General features: G+C 47.4%; 1 protein-coding gene across 4 annotated transcripts in view; it reads right to left on the minus strand.

Moving 5' to 3' along the window:
• Window positions 1-21463, minus strand: part of CELF5 (CUGBP Elav-like family member 5) — a 136415-nt gene that overhangs the window by 76445 nt on the left and 38507 nt on the right. For all 4 annotated transcript variants that reach the window (XM_053293994.1, XM_053293991.1, XM_053293992.1 and 1 more), the window contains exon 2: window positions 20577-20659. In XM_053293994.1, coding sequence (XP_053149969.1) covers window positions 20577-20659 — 83 coding nt within the window. The remainder of the gene's footprint in view (window positions 1-20576; window positions 20660-21463) is intronic.

A 21463-nucleotide genomic window follows, 5' to 3' on the forward strand; every position in this document is an offset into this window, starting at 1 on the left:
CCAGGTGAGGGGCTTGGCGTATAGGTGTCTATATACCAATGCCAGAAGCCTCTGAGCTGAGATGGGCGAGCTGGAGTGCTTGGTTACTAATGAAATCATAGATATAGTGGGTGTCACGGAAAAGCGGTGTATAAATATTTGTCGTAGTCATATTCATATTTATCCCTGTGAAACAGAGGAAATGTTTTCATGATACATTTTCATTATTCATGCTGAGATGTTGCTTCCTTCCGATTGTGTTCAGTTGATCTGTCTGTTTTTGACTGTTTGGTTGTGCTGTGTGGTTGTTGCATTGCTGTGGATCGCCTCAGGAGGGCCAGGGGAAGGATGAGTCAGAAATGCAGTAAATGCATATTGTGGTGAAGGGTGTGCTGAGGTTTTCTAGCTCCGTGGCATGATTCAATCAGTGGAGAAAATATATAAGAAAATCCATGCCTGGATCAGCTCAAAGGCCCATTTATCTTGTTTGTTTGCTTGCTTGTTTACCAACTTTGTATACTGCCCCAAACCTACGTCTCTGAGAGGTTTGCAAGTTAAAACACAAGGTTTGGGGTTTTTTTTTAAACACATGTTTTCTATCCCGCTCTTCCTCCAAGGAACCCAGAGTGGTGTACTACATACTTAAGTATCTCCTCACAACAACCCTGTGAAGTAGGTTAGGCTGAGAGAGCAGTGACTGGCCCAGAGTCATCCAGCTAGTATGATGGCTGAATGGGGATTTGAACTCGGGTCTCCCCGGTCCTAGTCCAGCACTCTAACCACTACACTACGCTGGCTCAAAACACAAAAGTAAAAACCTTAAAACAATTTAAAACACAGTTAAATTAAAAAGCTTGGGCAAAAAGATAGGTCTTTAGGGGCTTTTAAAAAGTTGTCAGAGATTTAGGCTAATCACACAATGAGCCAAAATCAGGCTAGCGGAGGCTAGCCCAATTTCTCCCCATTGTGTGACCCACGAGGCTCGGCTGCGAGCCCGGTGGTTCCTAGGCGGGTAACCCGCCTAACCACCCCTGCCCTAAAACCACGTTTGCAGAGCGAGTGCTCCGCAAACCTGGTTTTAAAGATCGTGAGTAGCCGCAGTGCGGCTCCGCGCCGCAGTTACTCATGAGTAGGCCCCTGGAGGGGAGGCGAAAAGTCGCCTCCCGGCTCTGGGAGTCTCCCCAGTATGCCCTGCGCACTCACGCAGGACATATTGGATCTTCCGGGGGCCGTGTGTCCCCCGAGCTCCCCAGCACCCGCCGGCTCCGTCATGGAGCTGGCAATCGTGTGGGTGGCCGATCCAGCCACCTCGGGCTCCCACTTTCCCCGCTCACTCTTCTAAACCAAGTCTCACTGATCGTAAGACCCGGCTCATTGTCTGACATCCAGTTTAGCACCCTCAATTCTGTACAGACCTACAAGATGCTTCTGAGAAGCCCACAAGCAAGCAGGGCATGAAGGCAGTCACAGGAGAAGATTCACCAGCACAATTGCATATCTGCCTGCAGTGCAGAGTACACCCCACTATGCAGCAACACACACACACACACACACACACACACACACACACACACACACACGCGCGCGCACACACACACACACACACACTCTCTCTCTCTCTCTCTCTCACACACACACTCACACACACACACACACACACACACACACAGAGTCACTACAACCCTGAAGTTGGTGCTAATGATTTATGAAGCTTCCTTGGCTCCAGCCATATATTATTTAAATAAACATTAAAGATTCACTTCTCTGCATCTATCTATCTTCTATCGCATGAAGGCTCTGCAAGCAGGCAGAGAGTCAGTGTAGCGTAGCCATGAAGAGTGTCAGACGAGGACTTGGGAGAAGACCCAGGTTCAAGCTGCCATGACGTTCATGGGGTGACCCTGTGCCACTCTCTCGCTCTCAGTCGAACCTACCTCACAGGGTTGTTGTGGAGATGGAATGGGAAGGGGTTATGTGCACCATCCTGAGTTTCTTGGAAGAAGGCGCCACATTTTAAGAAGGTTGTGGGTAAACTGGATTGGGCTCAGAGGAACGCAAGAGGAGGAGCTGTTGGAGGAGCTGGGCGGGTCTAGCCTGGAGAAGAGAAGACTCAGAGGAGATAGAACAGCTGTCTTCAAATATCTGAAGGGTTGCCACTTACAAGGAGGAGGAGACTTGTACTCCGTTGCTTCCGAGGGCAGGATTAGAATGCGTGGGTTGAAATGACCAGGAAGCAGATTCAGGCCAGACATCAGGAGGAATTTCCTGCCTGTCAGAACTGTTGAGCAGTGGAACAGTCTGTCACATGCACACTCAAAGGAGTGCATGTTGGGCAATCCTATGGTGGACCCGGACAGCCATCTGTCAGGGATGCTGCATCAGTTTCCTGCACTGAACTGGGGGTTGCACTAGAAGACCTCCAAGGTCTCTTCCAACTTTATGATACAGGGGCGTAACAATAATAAGGCAAGGGGAGACAGTTGTCTGGGGGCCCACTGCCTTGGCCCCCCCCCAGAGGCAAGTCACATGCTGACTCCCCCAGCCAAAAACCCACCCAGCCTTCCTTCAGTTGTATTCATCCTCCAAAATTGAAGTGAGTGTCAAGACCTGGAAGAGTGTTCTGGAGCTACCAGAACAGCATGTCTTTCTCTAGTACCCTTAAATGACTTGCATTGTCCACAATTTACAAAACCTTTAAAAAAATAATTTAGGATGATGTTCTATTGTGGCGCATAGGTGATGTATAATGAGCTGAAGTTTCAGTGGTGGGGGGCATTTTAAAATCTTGTCTCTGGGCCCACTCCAACCTTGCTACGCCCCTGCTAAGATACTAGGATTCTTCTAAGGGCAAAATAAAAATATTATAAAGAAACCAATAGCTGCAGTCACAATTCGCCAGGTCTTTCCCCAACACTTCAGTTTCCCCACTTGCACAAATCATTATGGGATGCAGCCCATGGCAACCCAGAGACACAGTTCCTTCCTTCTTTCCTTCTTTCCTTCCTCTTTCTTTCTGCTTTTATTTCTTTTTTCTTTTTCTTCTCATCACTTTTTCTTTTCCATCACCCTCTCTTTCTTTCTCTTTCTTTCTCATCTGCCTCTTTCAGTTCCTTTAATTTCCCCCCACCATCTGTTTCTTCTTCTTTACATCCACACTTCCCAGGATCTCTCCCTTACCCTCCTCTCTCTCTCTCTCTTGCGTGCGCGCGCGTGCACACACACACACTTCATCCTTTCCCTTTCTCTCCATTTTCTCCACCCATATTCATTCTTCTGCTTCCACATTTAATGCCTTCCACTCTTCCTGTCTCACTCGAGAGGGACAATCATGCACACACCCCTTTCCCCACTAGAGAACTGAAGGTGATACAACCCAGCCAATATTTCCCATGAAGCCTGCCCTCTTGTCTTCTGCCCTGATGCCATCCCTGGTCAAAGAGGCCGTGCAAGGTTTTAGAGTGCTACAAAAACCCCTTTTGAAGGGTTTTGAAATCCCCCCCCCCCACACAAAATGCAAAATAAAAATTTAAAAAATCCCACTTCCCACAGACAACAGCAGACATGCATGCTGCACCCTGGGCAGAAATGCTTCTATCATGCCACTTTCATGCTCAAATTTAAAAAAAAAAAAAAAGAGGGCTGAAAGCATGCCCTCTCTCCTGCTGCTGTTGCTCCCCTGCAACTAGCATTTAGAGATATCTTGCCTCTGAGGCTGGAGGTGGCCTATAGCCATCAGACTAGTAGCCACTGATAGAACTCTCCTCCATGAATATCTAAACCCCTCTCTAGATCCTTAGTCGATCTAGCTCGGTACTCTCTACACTGACTGGCAGCAGCTTTCCAAGGTTTCAGGCAGGGGTTTTCCCCCCAACCCCACCTGGAGATGCTGCCAGGTATTGAACAAGCATGCATTATGTTCTTATGATGATCTTCTACTGAGCTCTGGCCCATCCCCTAAGGGGACTGTCTTACAGTGCTCAGATGTAACCACCCATCCAGATTCAACCAAGGGGGACCCTGCTTATCAAAGGGGGGAATCCATGCTCACTACCACAGGACCAGCCACAATCCACCAAAGGTCCACTTTGTCCCCCATCAAACCCCTTTAGGACAGGGGTTCCCAAGCTGTGGCAATCCAGTTGTTGCTGAACCACAACTCCCACCATCCTTGGCCACAATAAATTATAGCTAGGGATGATGGGAGTTGTAGTTCAGCAACGTCTGGAGTACCACAGGTTGGGAACCCCTGCTTTAGAAAAACTGGAGCTCCAATGCATGTTCGCAAATATTCAAACCTTGCAAGCTTTTCCAGTTTGGCCCCCTCAGATTCTGAATGTGGAATTCTGAACATACAAAATAATTTGCCATTGAACTTTACTTCAGAATTGCTGGCATCTCTCTATTGCTTTGGCAGGCCTCATGCATGAGATCTTGCATGAGCTGCAAGTTCTCAGCTAATAAGAGCTCAGGCTGTCATCCAGTGAAAGACATTTCAGTGGCTTTATCATATGTATGACAGCTAGCTGATTAATCAATCACAATTAAATCTGTTTAAATTGGCATATGTAGTAAAACAATAGTTTTAAAGAAAAATGTTTCTTTGGTTTTAGATGACATACATATGTTTCTTGGGAAGCATCAGAAGAGGCATTCCCTCCTGTATAGGAGAGAGAACTTCCAATGTGGTACTTGCTGACTGCACATGTATATCATAGCAAGTATCTTCTTAGAAAAGGCATTCCCTCTGTATGAGAGAAAGGTAATGCCTATTTTAAGATGGTGTACTGCTTACTTTTTGCATGTATGTGTCATGGCAAGCATTATCTTAGAAGAGGTATTCCCTTCTGTATACGAGAGAGAAGGAGAATACTTCTCCTAATATGGTGCTTATCATTTGCATATGTATGATGGCAAGCTTAATTTTAGAAGAGACATTTCCTTATGTATATGACAGAGAAGGGGAAATGCCTCTCTTAAAATGGTGCTTGCCACCTGCACATGCATATATAATAGCAATTACCATCTTAGAATAGGCATCCCCTTCTGTGTGTGAGATAGAGAGGGAATGTCTCTCCAAAGATGGTGCTTACCATCTGCACACACATGTAAGAGAAAGCATCATCATAGAAGAGGCATTCTCTTCCATGTGGAGGGAGAATTATTGTTATTTATTCGATTTATGTACCACCCTTCCAAAAATGGCTCAGGGTGGTTGATGGGATGGTGCTTGCCACCTGCACATGCATGTTATAACGAGCACAATCTTAGAAGAGGCATTCCCTCCTGCGTGAGATACCAACTGCAGTGATAAACCAGTGCTTTCAGATATCAAATCCCACATCTACTACTACTATGACAATGAATATTTACAGTATATATTGCTTTTCAACAAAAGTTCTCAAAGTAATTTACACAGAAAAATAATAACAACTAGAGATGGTGTGAGGTCAGCTCTCATACACAATGAAATAGGACTACACACCATCTGCCTGCCAACCATCACACGCAAAATATTTGCAAGTCACCATCTATCAAAAGACTGCAAACAAATCAGGGTGTGACAGTTACAGACCTCAAAGATTTCAGCACACATCTGGCAAAGATCCAACTCCGCAGGAAAGATCTGGTGATTATTCGGAAGAGAATTTGGGAGGGAGAAATTTCATTTCGATTTGAAATGAAAACCGAGGCTGAAAAGGGAGGAAACGCCACAGAAAACAAGAATCACGTTTCCTCCACGTGCCAGCGGTCCTCACATCCGCCAGAGATCAGCATCGAGGGACCACTAGGTTGCCTACAGGAGTCATCGCCAAGAGGAGCAAGGAGCTCTGACCATCACAAGCAGGGCTGCATCACAGGGCTTTGGCCCACACCGCAGCCCTTCGTTTCGCACTGACACGGCCAGTCATGTGCACCGACACGACGTCTCTGCTCTTTGGCCTGGCATGGCACCACAGCAGCCACATCGCCGCCAATGAAACTCATCTCTCCAAGTATCCCCAGACAAGGACAGGGCCATTACGTCGCATTAGCATCACATGGCCGCGCCAGGGCGGTGGCGGGGGAATCAGGGAGGGGGATTCAAGCCATCAGAGCAATTACGGAATCGCCACACGAAGGGTAGTCCTCAGTGGACATACACCGTGCAGGATTCTCTTTGGCTGGACGTGTCACAGGCCCTCCCGGCTTGAGTGGTCGCTCCTCATTGCCTTTATTTCTTAGCCCAAAGCTCTTTCAGTCAAGAGAGCCTCTCGCTCAAGCAGGACACTCTCTACCGCTACAGAGAATCACACTAAAGGGCAATACGCCAGTGATTCCCCTACTGCGTGCCACGAGTGAGTGGTCCATGTGCCTGAGAAAGAAAATGAAATCAAAGCATTAGAAGCCCAGAGTCCTATGTATCTGCTGTCACATCTCTGGGATATGCACGTCTCTGCTGTCACATGCAGAGACACAAGTGATGAGGCTCTCATCAGTCCTTTGGAAGAGACTGGCTGTTGCTCCTCGGAATGATTAGCTGTCCTGGCTTCCAGTTCAGTTCTGAACAGGCTGAATGCATGTGCAGAATGCTGTTGAAATGAGTGAGACAAATTAGTCACAATTCTCTTGTCCCATTAATGTCAATGGGACTACTCCTGAGTCGTTGTGTCTGGATTGTCAGCCAGTGGTTGTCAGGCAGGAGGCTGTCATGGCTCTGACCTCAAGTGACAGTCAGGAAGTACATCCAGAGAAGGAAGAGTCCGGAAAGTTCACGTCACCAACACCAGACTTTGAGGTGCAGAACCTCAGGATAAACAGGGCAATGAGGAGTCCCAGGAACCTGAACATGGAACTCTAGAGCTCCCCCCGCCCTTTGCCAGACTGAGTAAAGGGGTCAGACTTGGAGGTTTCAGGAATCTCTCACCCTTCAGTGCCCACTTGCCAGTGCAGGGAATACATCAGGCAGAGGTGGCGGAGATGGCAGAATGTTCAGCTCCAAACTTGGAAGCTGCCCCTTTAAGGCTTCACATGCTGCAACAGAGTGGAGGATCCGGAGGGAGGGAGGGAGGGCGGGCCAGGAGACATAAAGGGCTCCTCTTGGAGCTGGATCAGCTTGCTCCCTTGGAGCTCTCCAAGGTCCTGAAGACTTGTCTTGCTCTGCCTTGGAGGTTACAGTCTCCACTAGGAGCTCTCCAGGGTACTGAAGACTTGCCTTAACTTGGTAATCTTAACCTGAAGGTATTTAAGGCCTCATTCCATCTCTGGCCTTTGCTCTCTGGAAGCTTTTCAGGGTAGAGAAAACCTGCCTTTCCTTGAGGAAGACCAGGACAGGCCAGAGGTATGATTCTTCTAGGGCAGGTCATTCCTAGAGCCAAAACAAATCTGTCCAGGCATTATGATGAACTTCACAAGCCTTGCTTTCTGGTCCACCCTGCAAGTTGGTGATAACTAGGCAGGGCTTTTGGGGTGGTGGTCCCACAACAGTGAAATGCCTTCCATTGGAAATCCTGGCAGTCTTAACCTGGCAATATTTAAGGAGGCTTTGTGTGTGCTTCAAATTGCGAGCCCTTGGGAGACTGGGAGCTATCCTCTTAAGAACCTAAGAACCTAAGAACAGCCCTGCTGGATCAGGCCCAAGGCCCATCTAGTCCAGCATCCTATTTCGCACAGTGGCCCACCAGATGCTGCTGGAAGCCACAGGCAGGAGTTGAGGGCATGCACTCTCTCCTGCTGTTACTCCCCCACAACTGGTACCCAGAGGCACCCCACCCCCGAGGCTGGAGGTGGCCTACAGCCCTCTGACTAGTAGCCGTCAATAGACCTCTCCTCCATGAAATTATGCAAACCCCTCTTAAAGCCATCCAGGCTCTTGGCTGTCACCACATCTCGTGGCAGAGAATTCCACAAGTTGATTATGCGTTGTGTGAAAAAGTACTTCTGTTTGCTGGTCCTAGATTTCCTGGCAATCAGTTTCATGGGATGACCCCTGGTCCTAGTGTTATGGGAGAGGGAGAAGAATTTCTCTCTATCCACTATTTTGTGCTATGTAAAAAAAATTTGTTAAACAGAAAACTTTTTGTTGAAAAGCAGTAAATAAATATTTCATCACCAACAACACTTTTAATTGCTGCTATTATTTTGACACTATTCTTGTATGGCTCTACTGTAATATAGTTTGATGGGTATTTCATTGTGCTTTTGGCTGTGTTTTGTTGTGATATTTTATTGCCACTGGAGAGACCTTTGAGCTTAAAAGTTGAGATATCACATCCTGCAAATCAATCTCTCTCTCTCTCTCTCTCTCTCTCTCTCTCTCTCTCTCTCTCTCTCACACACACACACACACACACACACACACACTAGCAACATTGGGGTTTATGTGCTTAACTTTTATTTATTTTATTAGCTCTAGGTGGCTCACTCTAGGCCAGGAGTTCCCAAACAGGGTTCCTCCAGATGTGGCTAAACTACAACCCCCATCACCCCCAGCCACAATAAATTGTAGCTGGGAATGATGGGAGTTGTAGTTCAGCAGCATCTGGAGGAACATAAGAACAGCCCTGCTGGATCAGGCGGAAGGCCTATCTAGTCCAGCATCCTTTTCCCCACTGTGGCCCACCAAATGCCTCCAGGGAGTCCACAGGCAAGAGGTGAGGGCATGCCCTCTCTCTTGCTGTTGCTGCCCTGCAACTGGTATTTAGAGATTTATTTATTTTTATTTATTTAACATATTTTTATACCGCCCAAAACTTGCGTCTCTGGGTGGTTTACAACCAGATAAAAACAAAGGTAAAACATTAGTTAAAAACAAAAACAACAAATTTAAAACACAGCAATTTAAGAGATATCTTGCCTCTGAGGCTGGAGGTGGCCTATAGCCACCAGACTAGTAGCCATTGATAGACCTATCCTCCATGAAATTGTCTAAGCCCCTTTTAAAGCCATCCAAGCTGGTGACCATCACCCCATCCTGTGGCAGAGAGTTCCATAAGTTAATTATGTGCTGTGTGGAAAAGTACTTCCTTTTGTCAGCCCTAAATTTCCTGACCTTCAGTTTCATGGGATGACCCCTGGTTCTAGTGTTGTGAGAGAGGGAGAAAAATTTCTCTCTGTCCACTCTCTAAAGTGTGCCGTTTCTTTGGTAGAACACAGGAGGGGATTACCATTGCCATCTCCCATGCAGTATGAGATGATGCTTTTCAGCATCTTCCTATATCACTGCTGCCCGATATAGGTGTTTCCCATAGTCTGGGGAACATATCAGTGGGGATTTGAACCAGCAACCTTTGGCTTTCTATAAAGTCATTTCCCCACTGTGCCATTAGGTGGCTCCACTCTCTCTACAGCATGCATAATTGTATACACCTTGATCATGTCTCCCTGTAGTCGCCTCTTTTCCGGACTAAAGAGCCCTGGTTGGGAACCACTGCCCTAAGTGGTCAACTTTTCTTTACTAAGGTCTGGTACAAACAATTATTTGAATCTAGGTTCAGTGTGGGTTAGCAACATTAGCGTGAGCCCATGGCAAGGCAAGAATCTCAGATTCAACTTGGGCCATAAACCACCTTGGCGTGGCTTCACACAACCACGCTAATTTTGGCAACCCACATTAAACCTAAATTTGAGCAATTGTGTGAACTGGGCCTAAACAGGAGCTGCATGGACCCATTACAGATCAGGATTACGGCATACAGGTAGGGGCTTTTAACTTTTTGTGCCTGCCATGGTCCCAGTCCAGTCCATGGTCCCAGTCCAGGGCTCTCCTTCACTGGAGGTTTCCAAACAGAGGCTGTCTAGACACCTGTCATGGATGCGACAGCTGACTCCTGCACTGAGCAGGGGGAATGGATTAAAAGACCTCCGAGGTCCCTTCCAAATCTGCAGTGCTATACATCATATATGTTTTTGCATTCACAACGCACAACTTGCAGGGCACACGCATGCACAGTTATGCTATACAATGCAGCCATCCCTGCTATGATAGCACCCCATGTGCTGCATGAGTGAACACGCTTGTTCTAATGGAAGCACCCAAATGTGCACAACATGATACAAAGCAGCCACCCCTGTCTGGTACCACCAGGTCCGTCCTTATGGCAGGGCGAGCGGGCCGATCGCCCCGGGCCCCGCACTCCTCGGCAGCCTGCCCCTGCTCAGTCACTGCTCCTCCAGACGGCAGGAGCAGCAACTCTTCCGGCCGGGTGTTCCCTACCGCACCGCCTCATCTCGTCATCCCACAACAGCCCCAGCAGCAGCAGCCCGGCAAACACAGAGTAAGCAGCAGGGGCGGATGGGGTGTGTGTGTGTGTGTGTCTGCAAGGGTGCAGTTGCAGCACTCCCTATTAATTTCAACCTAGATCGGCAGGCAGCCCCTCGCTGGCAGCAGAGACCAAGAAGGGTTAACTGTTCCCTTCTTGCTGGCTGTCCTCCAGCCCTCCCCCAGCAGAGCAGCTGCAGCCGCCTGATTGGTTCTCCTGGAATCTTGTGCTCCACGGCACCCTGCAATTTCAGAGCAAGGCGGAGAAGCACCTGAATGGCAGGGGGAGGTGGTGGGAGGAAGCTGGCTGTGGGCTTGTCTCCCTCCAGGGAAGTAAAACATACAAAACCCCAACTTTTCTCTGATGGGTTTGTTTTGTTTGTGTGGATTTGTCTGCCCTGCTTAAGCCAGTGGAGCTCTTCTCACGATCCGTGAGAAGAGCTCAAGGGAGGTCTGCGGGGAAGGAGGGTTAAACACACTTTCCCCACAGACCATTGGTTGTCAGACCCTGGGCGCGCGGATCGCCCGTCCAGACAAGCGGCAGCTCCAGCTGCAGTTCCTGGGGCCAGGGTGCCAGGATGCGCTGCTGTGCGTCACCCCGCCCTAATGGAGCCCCAATAATGCACCATGCGAGTGTGCAGTGCGTTACTGGGATCCCCCCCCCCGAGCGTGTGAGCCGTGGCTGCAAGCAGTGCAAGCAGCAATGGCTGACACCCAGTTGAAAAAACAAGGTTAAATGAGTGCCCTCTCCCTTCACCTCATTTAACTGGGCAGCTTAAGAGGCAGGTTTGCTGCCGTGTAACCACCGGGATCAAGCCCAATCCCAGTGGTTCACACGAGCATGCAAAACCAGGCTGGGCTCCCTTAGCCCGTTTTTGCATGCTCGTGTGAATCGCCTCCTGCAGCCATTTCTCTGACTGTCTCCTTATCTGTGCCTGTTCCCTGCCTGCAGTCTGGCACCAGCATGTATGAAGGGTGGGCGACGATACCGGAACTTTGTGAACACCATTAGGGACACACATAATTGTTCGAATCTGAATATTAATGAAGCGGGAGCCAATAACAAGTCTTGCCTTTATTTTCAGAAGGTGGGCGGACTTATAATGCCCTAAGCCCCAATCAGAAATCATCATGCTGATTGGCTCCTCGGGCAGCCAATCAAAGTGCCCAGAGGGTGGGGAAGTCTTTTTCTTTTTGCTTCTTTGTTGTATTCTATTCAGTAATCTTTTGAAGTTTGTTTGTTTGGACATTTGTCCCAAAAGGGATCCTATCAAGAGTGTGGGGGAGGAGTCAAGAGGAAAAGGGAGGGAATAAGAAGGGAAAAAATGGAGTTGTTGCTGAATAAACCTTTAGTTAAATCTACTTGAAATTTCCTTCTGTGTGTGAGGGAAGCAGCTATAAAACATTACTCAGAGGAATCAAATCACCATTTTGGTTAGAGAGCAGGCAGCTGACTGTTTGGTAACTCTGATCTTTTGCTGGTTTCTTTGTGTTTGTTTGTTTGGAGGGCAGGAATCCAAGCTCTGCTTTCTCTCCCTTGCTCTCTAATCTGATCTGTATGCAAAGCATTATGGCCCATTCCTAAAATAGCATGCCATAAAACACTGGAAGGAACTGCAAACTGTAAGACTGGACTAATTAGATTAGAAACTGGCATAAGAAGCCAGAAAGTTATTTTAGGGCATATGAATGGATTTCTGAGTCCAAACTGCTTTTCAAATAATTGCAGAAGTGGCTTTCCATGTGGGTGTATGCAGAGAAGGAATAGATTCTGTTGAAAGGAAAATAATTTAAAACATCCATTTGCTATGCAGAGAGCTAACTAGGTTTTTCTCTGGATTGTGGTCAGTATCTATATTAATATGCCCACTGGAGGTTATGGTTCATTGGACAAGGATTAAGGAAGTGATCTCTATTAAAAAATCAAACAAACATTTCTTGCTTGTTAGGATGGACACCCAGGCTAAGTGGTGGGCACCCAAGGTGGGCAGAGAGTGGCACCCAGCTGTTCAGCAGGTATGGAACAGGAAGAGGGTGTCTCCATGCATCTTTGCTTCCCATGGCATCCTCTAAATTACAGGAGATGGTTCATAGCTGCAGCAAGCATCATTGAAAAACCTGTGATTTTTCTATTATTTATATATGCATTTTTTTAAATAGGCAGGCAGAGCTGACTTTGTAACTTCAGAATGCATTTGTTCTCTACTTTTGTAGCTAGTATCTGCTTTACTTGTGGCTTATATAGATTTATTTACTTTTACATCTATAGACTGGGTTCCTCCAACAACATATGGTTACATTTATCCTCCTAACAGCCCTATGAGGAAAGTTATGCTGAGAGATACGTGACTGTTCCAGAGTCACCCAGTATGTTTCATGGCTGGATGGGGATTTGAACTTGGATTTCCTCAGTCTAGTCTCGCACACTAACCACTGTGACACTCTGGCTCAGTTCTTTCTTGTTATTTTTGAATTAATCAGACAGTCAGAGTTGTCCTGGTGACTTCAGAATGCATTTACTCTCCACAGAAGCCACCTTTTGTAATGGTCTATGCTTTACTTGTGGCATGTATAGTTCTTTTCCTGTGTGTTTGCTTGTGTTTGATCCTGCCATGTTAGATACAGATCTACACACTGCTATAGTCCTGTTAAGCACTATAAAACAACTGATGTTTTCCATATTTCTCTGTATCTCTGCTGATGAGCAATTGAGGTGTGTGTGTGTGTGTGTGTGTGTGTGTGTGTGTGTGTGTGTGTGTTGATCCCACTCTTCAGCTACAAAGCTGCCCTTTGCCAGTTATTGCTAAAACACCAGCCTAGTCCTGGCTCCACCTCTGACCACATTTGGCTCCACCTCTCACTACCTGTGGCTTCACCCTTCACCTGCCCTGCGTAGTACACCCCCCTCCAAGAGAGGAGAGCTGGTCTGGTGGTAGCAAGCATGACTTGTCCCCTTAGCTAAGCAGGGTCTGCCCTGGTGGCACTTGAATAGGAGACTAGAATAGTAATAGAAGTGTGTGAGCACTGTAAGATATTCCCCTCAGGGGATGGAGCCGCTCTGGGAAGAGCAGAAGATTCCAAGTTCCCTCCTGGCAGCATCTGCAAGACAGGGCTGAGAGAGATTCCTGCCTACAGCCTTGGAGAAGCCGCTGCCAGTCTGTGTAGACAATCCTGAGCTAGATGGACCAATGATCTGACTCAGTATATGGCAGCTTCCTATGTTCCTAACTCCCAGGAACCACCAGCCGCCACTGGGTGGTACTAGAACCAACAGGTTGAAATTACAAGGAAGCAGATTCAGGGTGGGCATTAGGAGTTTCCTGATTGTAAGAGCTGTTCAACCATGGAACAGCCTGCCATGGAGGGCTCTCCTTCACTGGAGGTTTTGTAGCAGAGTCTGAACAGCCATCTTGTCAGGAATGCTGTAACACAGGGGTCCCCAACCTGTGGTACTCCTGATGTTGCTGGACTATAACTCCCATCATCCCCAGCTACAATGTACTGTGATTGGGGATGATGGGAGTTGTAGCTCAGCAACATCTGGAGTACCATGGATTGGGAACCCCTGCATAGCAGATTCCTGCACGGAGCAGGAAGGGGTGGAACTAGCAGATCTCCACAGTTTTCTACGATGTATTTTTCCTCCCCAGTTCCAGCAAGTGGTTACCAGGGGTTCTCAAATGCGGGTTCCCCAGATTTTGTTGGACTACAACTCCCATCATCCCCACCCACAATGGCCGAAGTCTTGGAACCCCTGGATAAAATTCTGTGTAGGCCAGTAATTTCATTGATAACTTCTAATTTCAGTATTTAAAATGTCTTGTTTTAATGGTGGTTTTAGCCTGGTCTTTTAACATTTTAAACCTTATTAATTTTATTTATTCTATATCGTATCTATTTCATTAACGTCGTAAGCCGCCCCGAGCCGCAGTTCACTGAAGGGTTTGGGTATAAATATTTTAAATAACAACACTACGATGATGAATATTCATATACCGCTTTTCAACAAAAGTTCCCAAAGCGGTTTACATAATAAATGAATAAAATAAAATTGTTGCTGTTGTTGTTGTTATATCATATCTAATTATATAATTATTATTATATATTAAACAGTGTTTTTATCCTTTTTTAAAAACTTGTTTTGCTTTGTGAATTTTAACTGTTTTATGTTTTCATATTTACTATGTTTTAACTTTGTACACTGCCTAGAGCTGTCTATATCAGGCAATATAGAAATAAAATAAAATACTAATACTAATAATTCGATTTCTATACCGCCCTTCCAAAAATGGCTCAGGGCGGTTTACATAGAGAAATAATAAATAAATAAGATGGATCCCTGTCCCCAAAGGGCTCACAATCTAAAAGAAACATAAGATACACACCAGCAACAGTCACTGGAAGGATGCTGTGCTGGGGGTGGAGAGGGCCAGTTACTCTCCCCCTGCTAAATAAAGAGAATCACCACGGTAAAAGGTGCCTCTTTGCCAAGTTAGCAGGGCAAATAAAAACAAAACAAAACAAAACAAAACAAAACAAAACAAAACAAAACATGAAGACTGCACAACACTTCTAGGCCAGAGGCTTGCTTCTGGGAAGAGGGGACCAATCGTAAGCTGGACAGACTGGCCAACATCTTCCGTGGACCAAAGAGGCCGCTGAAGATGTACACCCGGTATGGTTTTGTCAAGGGAGATTCCCCTCCCTCCAGCGCTCGAGAGGTTTGCACAGAGAGTTCCCAAAGAGGAGCTGCAGGCACGCCGGCTTGTCAGAAAGCGAACGGCACCGCTAAGCGTTGCCATGGGAACTACTGAGTTAATTAAGGCCTATATGCCGTGGCCAGGGTGGAGAGCGGGCCTCCCGTCGCAGCTGAGCGCCGGCGCGCGTCCAACCAGCAGCCTCCCATTCCTTGACAACAAAAGAACATTCAATTAGCGGAGCCCCGCTCCACCGCCAAATGACTATAATTAAGCCGTGGATGGCGCTCTTCTGCATCAGCTCCCCGGGCTTGACAGAGACCCAGGCGGTGCGTTAATGACTGGCTCCTGGAAATCTAGAGGAGTGACCCTGCGGGCCGGTTGTGACGTGCACCCAGCTTGTGAAAGTCTGCATCTTTTGTGGTGGAGGGGCAAAGAAGACACATAAGAACAGCTCTGCTGGGACAGGCCCAAGCATCCTGTTTCCCACTGTGGCCCACCAGATGTCTCCGAGGCAAGAGCTGAGGGCATGGCATGCCCTCGCTCTTGCTGGGGCTCTCTTGCCACTGGAAGACAGAGGCCGCTTGCCTCTGAGGCTGGAAGCATCTCCTTTCACTGTGCATGGCTCCTAATGGGTGACATGAAGATCTTCCACGTACAACTTCAAGTATACGTTAATGGGATCTGAGCTGTTGATGACTAACCAGGGGAGGGATCTTGAGGTCGTGGTGGACAGCTCGTTGAAAGTGTCGACTCAATGTGGGGCAGCTGTGAAAAGGGCCAATTCCATGCTACGGATCATTAGGAAGGGGATTGAAAATAAAACAGCTAATATTATAATGCCCTTATACAAAACTATGGTGTGGCCACAGTTGGAGTACTGCGTACAGTTCTGGTCACCACATCTAAAAAGGACATTGTTGAACTGGAAAAGGTGCAGAAGAGGGCAACCAAGATGATTAGGGGCCTAGAGGACCTTCCTTATGAGGCAAGGCTACAATACCTGGGGCTTTTTAGTTTAGAAAAAAAGATGACTGGGGGAAGCATGGTGTAGTGGTTAGAGTGCTGGACTAGGACCGGGGAGACCCGAGTTCAAATTCAGCCATGATACTAGCTGAGTGACTCTGGGCCAGTCACTTCTCTCTCAGCCTAACCTACTTCACAGGGTTGTTGTGAGGAGAAACTCAAGTATGTAGTGCACTGCTCTGGGCTCCTTGGAGGAAGAGCAGGAAATAAATAAATAAATAAATAAATAAATAAATAAATAAATGAGGGATCCTTGTCCCCAAAGGTCTCACAGTCGAAAAAAGAAACCTAAGAGAGACACCAGCAACAGCCACTGGAGGGATGCTGTGCTGGGGATGGAGAGGGCCAATCGCTCTCCCCCTGTTCCAGAAAGAGAATCACCTCTTTAAAAAGATGTCTCTTGGCTCAGTCAACAGGGGACCGAGGAAGACTCTTATGGCTCATGGACATGCATTTACATGTGTATGTGCAAGCGACAATATACAGCCATCCCTTGCCTACTGCAGTTTTCCCAATCGCGGTTTTTAGTATCCGCAACTGGGATATTGTGACCACCCTCACCTACCACGACCTGAGAATTTGCAGTTAGGCAATTTAAAAGATTTTGGAGGGGGTGGGGGGGTAATTTTTGAGGTCAGGGGGTCATTTCCAGAAGTCAGGAGGTGATTTGGAGGGGGTTGGGGTGATTTTTGTGGGTCCAGGCATGATTTTGGAGGGTTCGGGGTCCATTTCCGGGGGTCAGGGGGACATTTCTCGGGGTTAGGGGTCATTTTCGGGGGGCAGGGGTGATTCTTTCCCATTTTTACCTTGTTTTTGGTTACTTCGCAGCCGTGATTCCCCTAACTCTGCCATTGAAACCAATGGCTCGTCTACTGCGAATTTGCCAACCGCGAGGGTTTCCAGGAACGGGACCCTCGCGGTTGGCAAGGGACGACTGTACAGTCACCCACAGACTCACTGTTTTAAATGTTAGAAACCCAGGGAGAGGCCTGAAGCCTCCATATTTGAGATCCCTTCCCCTGCCTTTGGTTGAACTCTGTGAACGCAGGCAGTTCAGCTACTCAGGGGGAAGGTGCCAGCAACAGAATGTTGACGGACAGTGCAGTTTGTATGATGGGAGTGCAAAATCAGCTTCAGGACAATCCTTTTGGGTAGAAACAGCTTTTTTTTTTAATGGCAAAAAAAGTGGAGATGATTTAACAGGTAAAAACGAGACACTCAGAAAGGCTGGAGAGTGCCTGCCCGACTTCTCACTCCTGCCAGCACCCTTCTCTACAGCACTTATCTCTAAGTGAGTGGTAGCAATGACATCTTTCAACAGCCCCTACCTTTGATACCTGGTTGCTGAAGAGGGTTATTAACAGCCAGCCCTGATCACACACCATTAACAGCTCTTGCTGAAGTGAAATTTGAGGGTGGGTGGGGAATAGAATGCAGGGCGGATGGGGGTGGGAAGCAGGCGGATTTCAGCGCTTCGGAGTGATGCATTGTGCATCCTTCCCACTTGCTCTCACACAGTTCCAAATAACTTGAAATTGCTCTAGGAAAAGCAGAAGAACTGGGAGGGGAAAGGGCTGGTGGAGGAAAAGAAGGGGAGCAAGCAGAACACAGCGTTGATTCTAATTAAACATAAACATTACACACCAATTTTGCTGCTTCTTTTTCCTACGTAGAATTTTTTTTTTTAAGGCTTGCTGAGCGGAAGAGAAATCTTGGACGTATCAAAGCTAGAGATGCAAAGGGAAGAAGACGCTTCCATGTTTTGCCATGTTCCAGGAAGAGCATGCCCTCTAGCACACTGGTTCTCAAACTTGGGTCCCCAGATGTTGTTGGACTACAACGCCTGTCATCAAAGGCCATTGTGGCTGAGGGTGATGGGAGTTGTAGTCCAACAGCATCTGGGGACTCAAGTTTGAGAACCGCTGCTTTAGCATTTTGGAAACTGAAAAAGGGACACTCTTGTAATGGCCTTGTTTTCAGAGAATCATAGAGCTGGGAGGTACCTCAGAGGTCTTCTAGTCCACCCCCTGCACAGGGCAGTAATCTGCTACAGAGTCCCTGACAAATGCCTGTCCAGTCTCCATTTGAAATTTGAATTCACCTCCAGTGAATGAGAGCCCACCACTGCATGAGGCAGACTGTTCCACTGTCCAGCATCTTGGATAGTTAGGAAATCCTTCATAAAGTTTAGCCTAAATCAGCTCCCTTATAATTTCAACCCATAGGTTCTAGTCCGTGGGAACAACAGAGTACAAGCTCACTCCTTCTTCTGGGTGACAACCCTTCATATTTCCGCTTCATCTTCTCTTCTCCAGGGCGCTTTCCAGATTAGCTGCTCAACAGTAGCAAAATGGTTCCGTCCAGGCAAATCACATTTGAAACGTAAACAGCAGAGGGAGCAGTCTTGCGGAAACTAACAACCCGAAAAACCAGCAACCTTTTTACGCCGGATATATGACGTCCTAGCTTTATATCGCAGCGATTAAATTCAAAACAAGGCATCAGAAATGTGAACAGCATCCTGCTGTCTGCGTAGGGACTGTGGTGTCCCAACGCAGGAAGCGTGGAAGCACACTTCAGAGATCTGCCGTGACCCCATTGCAGGGTGTAATCTGGAAAGTGCCCAGGGTACACATTCCCTGCTCCTTCATATCAACGATTCCTCATAGGACTTGATTTCCAGACCCTCTCATCTTTGTACTCCTCTAAACTAGCGTTCCCTGTAACAGGGATTCCCAGAGGTGGTTGACTACAACTCCCATAATCTCCAGCTGCAATGGCCTTTGGCTGGGAATGATGGGAATTGTAGTCTGCTCTGAGCCCATTCAAGTTGATCAGCCTCCTTCCCAAAATGCATTGCTGGTTGCAGGACCCCAAATGAGATCTGACTAGAGCAGAATAGAGGAGAACTATTACTCCTCCTCATTGCTCAATTACTTAACCCCAAGAATCACTGCTGGAGAGTTCCTCACCCCACTATTTCATGTTGCCTTTGTGTGAAAAGACTCTACTACGGGAGTGAGTCCTGGGCAGTCAGCATTCTGTGTTGCACAGGGGAGCTGAGGCACAGGAACGCAGGAAGCTGCCTTATAATACCAAGTCAAGCACCTGGTCCATCTAGCTCAGTACTGACCACACTGAGCAGCAGCAGCTCTATAAGGTTTCACAGAGGAGTCTTTCCCAGCCTTAACCTGAAGGTGTCGCCAGGGACTTAGCAGAGCCCTTACCCCTGCTGACTGAGCAAAGAGACACCTTTTAAAGTGGTGATTCTCTTATATTTAGCAGGGGGGAGCAACTGGCCTTATCCATCCCCAGCACAGCATCCCTCCAGTGGCTATTGCTGGGGTCTGCCTTGTGTTTCTTTTTAAACTGTGAGCCCTTTGGGGACAGGGAGCCATTTTTATTTATTTGTTTATTTTTTCGATTTAAACCGCTTTGCAAACTGTGGCTGAAGGTAAAGGTATAGTGTGCCGTCAAGTTGATTTCGACTCCTGGCGCCCACAGAGCCCTGTGGTTTTCTTTTGGTAGAATACAGGAGGGGTTTGCCATTGCCTCCTCCCATGCAGTATGAGATGATGCCTTTCAGCATCTTCCTATATCGCTGCTGCACCCGATAGAGGTGTTTCCCATACCAGTGGGGATTCGAACCGGCAACCTTCTGCCTGTTAGTCAAGCATTTCCCCGCTGCACCATTAGGTGGCTTGGCTGAAGAGCGGTATATAGATATTTGCAGTAAATTTGCAGTAGTGGGGACTGAACCTCAGACCTTCTGCATCCAAAGCAGAGGATCTTCCACTGAGCTATGGCCCCACCCACTAAGGGGGATACAAGATACAGGGCTCACATGCAGCCATCCATCCAAATGCAAACCAGGGTGAACCCTGCTTAGCAAAGGGGACCATTCATGCTCACTACTGCAAGACTGACTCTTCTCCACCACCTTGAATACCACTGATGGGTGGGATAGAAATATCATATTATATAATAAATAAATAAATAAATAAATAAATAAATAAATAAATGCTTCGAGCCCTTTAGACACATACACACGCGCGCGCACGCACACACACACAAACACACACACACACACACACACACAAGGTTTAGACCCTAGGACAAAGAAAAATAGGCATTTTACCATACTTGGAAAGACCTTTTCTGAAGGCCTAGTGATTCTGATTTCTAATGAATAAATCCTGTTATATCTATTGCATACGGTGTCTTTGAATTGAAAACATGGGGATTACATTTTCTGTTTAATTGTTGTTTTGCGACCGTGTCCATATATTTGTAAACCCTGTGGGACTGGGACATCTAAAGGGCAATCTTCTCTGACACAGATGAAGACTAGAGAGAGCTGGGTTCAAATCCCCACCAATTTATGGGGCCAGTTACAATTTTTCAGCCTAGCCTACCGCACAGGGTTGTTGTAAAGATAATGGGGGGGTTTTACCCATGTCTGTTGCTCCTGAGTTCCTTGGAGAAAGAGTGGGAAAATAATGTAATCCTCCTGTCTAAAGAAAAGTCCACATCTTTGTACTCTCCGCACTTTTAGGCTGGGTCACGCACATGTGTGTGTACATCACTGGGTCTACCTTGGTTAATTCCATGTCTCCCAAAAGTGAAGTCTGCCTTACCCCAGGGAGCGTCTTCTGTTCATGCAGGGCTGTCTGGGCTTTGATGGCAGAATCCCGGGCGCAGTAAGTAAGGAAAGCACACCCTGCAAGGGAGACAGAACGCACTGAATCAAATCATTGGGAACGCCTGCAACGCTGTCCTCTGTTAGAAACAGTGCAGAGCCCTGGGCGGTATGAACCGCCCAGGGACTTGCGTATGGGGTGGTATAAAAAATGTGTCAAATAAAAAAACAATAAATAAAGGCAGCTTCAGTCTGATCCAGCAAGGGAGCTTCTTACATTCTGAGGTGAGTCTATCGGCTCCTGTTAGCTAAGATGGCAAAATAGAACCTCCATGTTCCAAGGCAGTACATAAGAACAGCCCTGCTGGATCAGGTCCAAGGGAGCCCATCTAGTCCAGCATCCTGTTTCACACAGTGGCCCACCAGATGCCACTGGATGGAAGCCTACAGGCAGGAGTTAAAAGGGGCATGCCCTCTCTCCTGCTGTGACTCCCCTGCGACTGATACTCAGAGGCATCCTGTCTCTGAGGCTGGAGGTGGCCCACAGCCCTCTGACTAGTAGCCATTGAAAGACCTCTCCTCCTCTAAGAAGTTATCCAACCCCTCTTAAAGCCATCCAGGTTGTTGGCTGTCACCACATCTTGTAAATGATGTGGTAAACCACCGATTCAGTAAACCACTGGATGCTGAATGGGGGGGACAAAAAACGGGGGAGGGATATCATCTTCATGCCCTGCTTGTGGGTTTCCCAGAGGCATCGGGCAGAGAAGAAGTAGCAGTTTGTAGTAATTCTGTGGTGGATTTCTGGTGTAAGAGGTTTTCCGTGAAATTATCCTCCTGGGAATCAAAGGGAATCGGAAGTCTAGGGTGTCCATTTGTTGCCCA

Source organism: Hemicordylus capensis, chromosome 2 (genome assembly GCF_027244095.1).
Source record: "Hemicordylus capensis ecotype Gifberg chromosome 2, rHemCap1.1.pri, whole genome shotgun sequence".
NCBI classification, from domain to species: Eukaryota; Metazoa; Chordata; class Lepidosauria; order Squamata; family Cordylidae; genus Hemicordylus; species Hemicordylus capensis.